The following is an 8,675-nucleotide window of genomic DNA, read 5'->3' on the forward strand; positions in this document are numbered from 1 at the left end:
TAATGTCAAGAAAAAGAATATTGTATATGTGTGTGGTGTGTGTATGTGCGTGCACGCCTGCTTCTACTTTTGCAAGTCAATCCCATTCATTCAATCCGTGTTCCAAAAATATATAAATAAATAATTAGCATGTCTCTATTTGTTTATAGTGCATTTTTTTTCCTTTTGGTAAACATAGTGCAATATTTTTTTACTATTTATAAATGCATGAAAGTGCAACAGAAAAAAAAAAATGTAAAATTTGGTTCATTTTTGTTTCGGGTTTAATTTATTTTGTTTTGCTCCAGGCTCTATTTTGCAATCAAAGTAGTTTAAAATGGTAATTAAATCGCAATAATTTCCATTCATTCGAACCCTTGTCTTCGTTGTGAATAAACAAAACAAAGTAAAACCCATACTAAAATTAAACCAAAATTTGAAATCAAACTCATCTTGCAGTCGCATGCTTTTGCACTAGTGCAACAAAAATAGTTGTTTTCATTTGTGGATTCTCCATGCATCATCCATTTCAAGTTTTTTTAATAGATAAGTATGAATGTGTATTATGATATTCAAGCAAAATAAACCTTGCTTAATCATGGCACTTTAGTGTGTTATTATAGTTTTTATCAAACGAACTTAACCTAATTTTGGAAGGTCTGATTTCTTAGTTCTAGTTTGACTTTTTATAATGTCAACTTGGATCATAATATTTTAAGTCAACCTAAAAGTTACTTTATAGTAATTTATGTGCACTTGTTATGAGCCAATTGTTAAGAATTCATTAATAGTAATTTAGGTTCAGTTTAGGAGTACAAATACAAACATATACAGTAGAAATACATACAAAATATAAGGTTTTGCACTCTATCTTTTTGCATTTGTGCTCCTTCCAAACTCAGCCTTGAGTACACAAGCGAAGTATCATTTTTACATGTTTCAGCCTTTTTGTGCATCTTGACGAGAGAAAATCAGAAAACAGACGATACCTTCACAATGAAAAAGAATATAAATGAGCATTTAATGGGCATTTTATTTCTTTCCAGAGTTCGAAACTGACCGGCCCATAAACTTTTGGTTAAAGGTAGGGATGATCCTTCTTACACCAACCCAGAAACATGGTCTGGCCCAACCTGCAAACTTTCAGGCCTGGAACTAAGTTTTTGTGTTTAGGCCCAGTTTGTCCTCAGCCCACACATTTTTGGGCCGAGATTGGGCCCAAACTTTAAGCCTAATCCCGTAATCCGGCTTGTATTATACATATCATATATCTATTAATATGTTTAATTATATATTCTATATTTTATATTAAACATTTTATATAAAATGTTCAATATAATATATTATATGTATTCATGAGTTGACACATGAGTCAACTGAGTAAAAAAGAATTACTTGTTCTCTAGTAGTTGTTTATTCTTATATAGATGATGGCAAGAGCCCATACACTATTTTTTTAGTTATAAGCCAAAAGCTAAGCAAAGTCTGGCCCAGACAGCCCCATGTAGCATTTTATTTCATGTATTATGCATCAAATAAGATATAACATAACTTTTTATTAAAAAAAAAACTAGATTTCTGTTATGTGATGTCATAGGCCTAAAGCCCATATACATCTGATTCAAGACGCAGCAAACGTGAATTGGATAAAGATTCTAAACCAATGGTTCAAACACAGGGAGTTCAACCTTCATATTTACTTAGGATGTACCTCATTACCGAAGTGGGCATCTGAGCATCTTTCTACATAATAAAACTACAATTCGCCCTCAGTCCCGTAACCTAGATCAATGTCACTTGAACGATGAACGACGATGGGTATAGGGATGGCAATTTTTCTCATTCCAATGGGGATCGATTTCTCTGATTTAATGGGGTCGAGGGTTGGGATTGAGGTCCCCGCCCCGTCCTGACCCGATTATATATAATATTATTTATAATTTAAAAATTTTATTTGTTTAAAAAAATAATATTATCTGAAAACATTTTGGGAATTTGAGTCCTCACAGAGAATTCATTCCCATTGAGGATCGAGGATGGAGAACAAATTTTATCCCGACAAAGATCAAGAATAAGGATGAGAGTTAATTTCAGAATCAAAGTCCATGGAGAATATAAATCCCCACCCCAAATCTGCCCCGTTTCCATTCCCATTCCCAGATGAGTATCATAATTTTATTATGTCTTGGGCCCTGGGTCCAACTAAATATATGTAAACATCCTTGCACCTAACCATGTCGCTTTCTTATCATCTTCCAAGTAAAGGGCTCGGATTTGGATAATCATAAACGATTAAACCAGATGTCACAAATAATGTTCCAATATTAATATAATTATTAAAAAATTTTGAATACCACATTGACTGACTTAAAAAAAAAAAAAGGAATAAGTCATTATACATCTGTTCAGAACTGTTTATTCCACTTTGGACAGAGAACCAATGTTTTTTCAACTTTTGCTGGTAAGGTGATTTTGCTTGCCGTTTTATATGCATGAGATAGACAGTATGGTAATCCACTGAGTGGTGGCTCACTTGGTATGGGTAGTCCCAGAAATGATGTGGTTTGGAGCCCCGCTATGGGCTCCTACCACTATCACCGCACCTTTGTGAAGAGTAATTGTTACTAGTAAAGTGTTGTAGAATACTGAGAAAAAATGATCCTTATGGGGTGAAAGCCTGAAAGGTGATGATTAGTTTCTTTAGAAAAAAATGATTCAATACAAAAAAAAAAAAAAATGGGGGTATGGTATGTGGCGAGTCTTCTTGCCAACTAGAATACGCCACGTAAGATTGATTTGGGCCTACGTGCAAAAATCTGACGTGACCTACAGTAATTGGCTCAACATTACGAATTTACTGGTATGACTGTAGACAGTTCAAACTTTGACGGCACTATCATTCATCAACTCAAAAAATTCTATCAACGTTTCCAAGAAAAACTGAAAATCCCTTTATCCGTTGGTTGGTCCGGAGATAATTACCGGCTACAGTCGGTAATGCTATTGTCTGCCATTCCACTTTAAATCAGACCTTCTGGGTCATCGACCAGTTTCTAATCAGCTAAGCTCTAGATTGAACCAGACTACTGCTGCTGGAGATGAGCGATCTAAGCAACCTTGCAAACGGACTCATCGTCGTATTCGCCCTCGGCTTCGTTGCTGCGATATCCCTGATCCTTTACGTCATTTGGTATCGTCGAAGATTCCGACAACAAAACTCCACCGGCGAACCTGACTTCACCGGGGATCCTTTTGCCAGCCCTTCCAAGGAGCTGCTGTACTTCTTCTGCTGGAAGAACCAGTCTCGCATAGAGCCCACCGTATTTCCGATTTCTCGAGCCTCCGGCACGCGGGATGGACTGTCGGGACCCGTTGACCCGTTGAAATGGCACGGACTGTATGGGCCACCGAGGTTTTTGCTTCCAATCAAGGAAGATGAAGAAGACTTGGAGTCACAGAAACCATCGGCAGAACGGAAGCCGAAGAAGAGGATGCCCCGCCGTCTCGAGGCTACCAAAGACGGAGACGTGCAAAGGAGCGTCGAGGGGGAGAGAGATACACCATTTTCAACGCCCTGCACCTCGCCTCCTTATGTAACTCCTTGGCCTTCTCCGCCTCGTGAGCTGCAAAGGAGCGTCGAAGTCGAAGATGTGGCGGACCTACCGCAGTATCGTATCAGAGTTGACTTGGGTGTTCATGAGATGCAAAGGGAGTTGCCGGAGAATGACTTTTACGAGAAAACCACGGAGGCATCCGTATCTGATATTTAGCCAAGTATCTAAAGGAGTTTAACGTTCACGGCGGGGGAAGGTGGTCGCCGGTGATTGGACTCCGAACGGTGAAGTCTGGTGGATGGTGGTCGTAGTTGTTGACTTGTCTATTTCTATACATATTAAATATTTGATATATAACATATCTTAATTTCTTCTCTTTTTTATTGTTGGTTGTGGCTTTCTCTGTAACTTCTCTGTAACTAAAGCCTCAATACAAATATTATTGTAGCCCTTGGGGAGCATTATCTTCATGTATATCTCGATTCCCTCACTCTGTTCTATCTAAGGGTGGAATCATCTGGGTAATTTTGAGTCGTTCTCCATTTCTGTGATCTTGATGGGCTTGTGAGTTGTGGCTTCAAGACTGTAGGCTATACCCATTTGTTCGGTGGGTCCACTGCACAAATCAAACGCGTGAGATTTTAGGCCCAGAAGTCAAGTCTTGTATGCCTACGAAAGATGTGGACAAGTTACTATCCATTCGCTTTCGGAAAACTATTTTTTACGTGCCTAAGCGTTATTCCAGATAAGTGAACTTATTTGGAAACACTTAACCGGGTAAGTGAAGTCAGAAGTAAGTTCAAAAGTTTATCAAATTGCCCAGGTAGCCAGACAATGAATGTACAGGTGGTCAATGGATGAATCCACTTGTCCCATTAATAGAACGCATCAGCACAACAATACACCATGTTCTGATAGTTTTAGAGATCTCATAGGCTAAGCGCTTCAAAGGTCCAACCCTTAGAATATCCTATCTCTTCTTGAACAAATAAAAAGGTAATTTTTTTATTCATCTTCATTCCTATCCTACCCCCTCATAATTCTCTCTTTTCTGGCACAATTTCCAGCCCTCAAGTTAATAAATGTTCAAGATTCACATGAAGAAGTTTAAGTAGTTTTTAGCAAATGATCAAACAATAACTCTTGCCTTGTTGACATCAACAAGAAATATATTGAAGGAGGATGCTAGTACACCCTTGCTCAGCCAAGGAAAATCAAACTTTTCATGCTAGACCTTGTGTATGGCATTACATTTTGAAGGAGGTTGCTACCATCCCCCTCCTGAAGTCAAGTTCCATTAAAATTTATATAGTTATTATACAAATAAAAGCTTTAGTTTCTAAGGTTAAAAATACAGGAAAAAAAATGTACTCCAAAAACTTGCTTTAAAAAAGAAGCAAATACCTCAAATAGATCATCAAGAATCTAGCATCCTATGGCATGTTCTTTGAATATGTTAGATATTCAATGAAAGAAAATATTCAGGAAAATGATTTATTCAGAACGATTGAAGCAACAAAAGAAAATATCTAACACCAACTTTTCTTGAATATTTTATTTCATTGATTACTTTCTTTCATTGAATATCTAGCATGTTCTTTTAATATGTTAGACAGAGTAGAGAAAAAGTACAGAAAAAGAAAACCAACGAAAGAAATGGTTGAAGTTGCAGAAGCCAAATAAGGAGCACTTACCACCAATGGTTCCATGCGGCAATGGTTGAAGTTGCATAAGCAAGTGAGTGAGCAATTTTGTTGCTATAGATGAATAGAATATATGTTTATTGCTTTTATAATTCTATAGATGAAGAGAAATTTTGTTTCTCACAATACATAAACATGCAACCATTCACAAAGCAAAAGAATCGAAGAAACACGTATTCATCAGCTGTAAAAAAAAATATGAAACAAGGGTAAGAGTAGATGGAGATGGAGCACTTACTGTTGGTGGTTCGGTGCATAAGTGGTCGAAGTTGCAGGCGATGAGTGGTGAAGCAAGTAGTGGTGGTTGGAGTTACAAAGCTTAGTAGAGAAGAAGGGGCAGCAACAGTGCTCTGTAAAGAGAGGTTGCAACAATAAAAGAAATTGGGTTTACGCTAGGTAAACATTAGATGTGAAGTATAGGATCAGTCTTCATAGCATACAATGGGGTAGCGTGTTTTGATCCATGAGAAAAACCCATGGATGAGAAATTGACTCGTGGTGTGGACCGATCCACGAGATAGCATTGGTCTACACCACAAGCAACCTGAACATCCTAAGCCACCGTTGTGTGTTCCAAAATGCAATATCTCGTGGTCATTCCACCATACTGAACACCACCCTAATGATGCGCTGCCCAAGTTGATAGCAAATAATAGAGGAACCATGCCCAAGATATTTGAGCAAAAAAATCAATATTTGTTCAAATGAAACGGGACTTACGGATGGTAGCCATGACCTCCATCTTTGCATGGTCAAGTATCCTAGCAATCTTAGTGAATGGTGGGTGAACCTCCGAGTTGGCACCCAAACAACATGTCATGATCTCCCTTGGTCCAGGAAGACAATCATTATGGATACTAGGAGTTCGCATATCTTGCACAATGCGTCCTATGCAAATTCCTACACTCCCAATTACAATATTGCATGTTAGCATTAGAGCATGTGAAAGGAGATTAATGATAGCTTCGACTTGGGAAAAGAAATTGAGGTTGGAATAGTGTAAGAGGTAGTCATTGTAATGGATGACGCGACCTTCTTATTTGAGCATCTCTGGATGATTTGTACACTAGAGGTGTTCAAGCAGCTCTGATAGTCAACCATGGAGATATCGCCTTTGTGCTTAACAAGTCTATAGACGGTGTTGGAGTTGTTGCCATAACTGGTGTTGAAGAAGCCATTGTAGACGAGGGAAGGGAGGAAAAGGTTACCTGGATTTTTCTCGAATTAGCTACTAGAGGTGTAATTCGCCGAATGGGAGCAAAATATGAGAATGGGGTCTTAAGCTCGAGTGTGCATTAAAAAGAGAAATGGACAAGTATGGAATAGGAGTAGCTTCATAGGTTGTTGATTCACAAGATTAATGTGAAAAAGCGGTGGGAGAGGATTGATTAGTGCCAAAACTCGGTTGTGATAGTGGTGGTGGACAATCAGATGTGGATGGCGGAAGTGGAGGTTATGGTGGAGGAGATGGTGGTTTCGACAGTCAATGTCCTACACAATTGCTTAGGCTGTGGAAAATCTTGAGCCAATGAAGGAATAAGATAGTGAGACAATTGACAATCTTAATCTTCTTATACATGTGAATTACGCACATGCTCTGATGCTAATGTGGTGTCTTGCAATTGAGAATGCAGGAATTTGTGAAATACGCATTTTGTAGGATAACCAAACTCGAATATAGTGGATTATAGACCTAACACCTTTGTTCACAATGGCAAATGCCTTCTGTACTACTGCCATAGCCATTGGTAACGGAACCCACTTCCCTAATTTAGGTATGAATAAGTCCCTCAATAAGTTTGCCCCAACTACAAAGGCAGAGAATCAATATAGAGTTGTAAGCAATGTCGTGGTAGTGCAGAAAATCCTTTAATGCCAATAATTCCCATGTTTCGATAGATTAATGCATATGGAGATTTGAGCTCTTTATTAGGACTTCCCACATCGAAAGAAGGTAAAAGGACCAATCACACGGCCCATGGCATTTCTAAGAGCCTGGCTCACGAACATTGAGCGAGGAGAAGTGATAGTGAAATGAGTGGACTTGAAGTCATGCATCAGATCAGAAGAGATGGAAACAATGGATTTAATCAAGCCACAACTAAGAAGCCCTGCTATCCCACCAGAGTCTTTTCCAAGTAAGGTGGCAATTACAAAGAGGGCCACTTTTCCATAGTTGTGGGTCATGTTCATGTCAGTTAGACCAGCATCATAAGCATGGTACTAGCTTAGAGATGAATTAAAAATGTAAGCTACAACCACATAGTACCATTTTAAGTCGGGGAACATTAATGTGATCAAAATGACGGAGAATGTAGCATATCCCATAAGTGCAACCGATAAAGGAAGTTACAACATATCGGAAACAATTCATGCAGTAAAGATAAATTTAAAGTGGTTACCCATAACTCTTTTATAAGACTTAACAATCTCATTGCAGGAGGATGGATTGTAATCTCACTTGTAATAAAAAAATTTAGAAGTAGACGAAAAATTACCATACAATAAAACCAAGTCTGTTATAGCTCCACCAAAAGAAAAACCTCCAAATCATATTATAAATATATAACAATGAAATAGAGGATTGTGCCTTTTTGAGAAAAACCAATGCCGAAAGTCCAACAAAGCTAACTACAAAAAGGAACCCAGTCTTCCAACCAATTCCAAGTTCTTTATAGCTCGTTGGAGTATTGCAAATAGCAATGAAATCTAAAAAAATAGTGCCGAAAAATGGATATTTTGAAGGGGAAAATTTTTTCTCTATTCTGAATCTCTGATAAATTTACAAAAGATTAGAGCATCTCACCTCTTACAACAATACTATAGCATGCAACTGCACAAATCTGGATTATGGTGTTCTCCTCCCACGTGGACGTGGATGAGACAATTCTAGCTTTCTGAAGCAATGTTGTCCACAATTGTATGAAAACAAAAGCGAAAAGGGCAGTAGAGACATTGAGGTTAGGAATGGGGCCAGTGCTGAGGTTAAGATTCATCACTATCACATTATAGATAACCTCGATCAGTAAGCTTGCAATAAGCTTGTGTATTGTAATATGCTTGGTCCATGACGGAATTCTCTTCCACTCCTCCAATGGTTGTTACTGTGGCTCTTCCAAGTCGTCTCTATCTATTTCTTTCTTCTCTTTCAATTCCTCCATATCCATGGCTCATAATTTTATAGTACAAGTTGTTTCGCACCACTTCTTCATTCAACAGGAAGCCCCATTTGAAATTCCAATAACTTGGTTAGAGAAGTGGTAAAAAAATAAAAAATTCATATAAATTTTGGAGCAATGTGCTCATGTGTAAGACCCTAGGTACCTTAGGCCATGTTTGGTCCATTGCTCTTGGCCTCATTTTCTTAATTCTTGTTCATTATAAGCAAGAATGGGCAAGAATGAATAACATTAGAGTGTTTGGTTACAAAATTATTGCC

At 38.1% G+C, this 8,675-nt stretch overlaps 1 protein-coding gene and 1 pseudogene across 1 annotated transcript; one reads left to right on the forward strand and one right to left on the reverse strand.

Moving 5' to 3' along the window:
• The first annotated feature begins 3,077 nt into the window (after positions 1-3,077).
• Positions 3,078-3,749, forward strand: LOC148847566 (uncharacterized). The gene has a single exon (XM_088951272.1). It carries the CDS (start codon positions 3,078-3,080, stop codon positions 3,747-3,749), a length of 672 nt encoding a protein of 223 aa, XP_088807398.1.
• Positions 3,750-6,820: 3,071 nt separating this feature from the next.
• LOC148847567 (metal-nicotianamine transporter YSL3 pseudogene) lies at positions 6,821-8,403 on the reverse strand (annotated as a pseudogene).
• Positions 8,404-8,675: the final 272 nt, after the last annotated feature.

The sequence above is a fragment of the Nelumbo lutea genome, chromosome 6, assembly GCF_056320005.1.
Source record: "Nelumbo lutea isolate HS-2025 chromosome 6, American lotus-T2T, whole genome shotgun sequence".
NCBI classification, from domain to species: Eukaryota; Viridiplantae; Streptophyta; class Magnoliopsida; order Proteales; family Nelumbonaceae; genus Nelumbo; species Nelumbo lutea.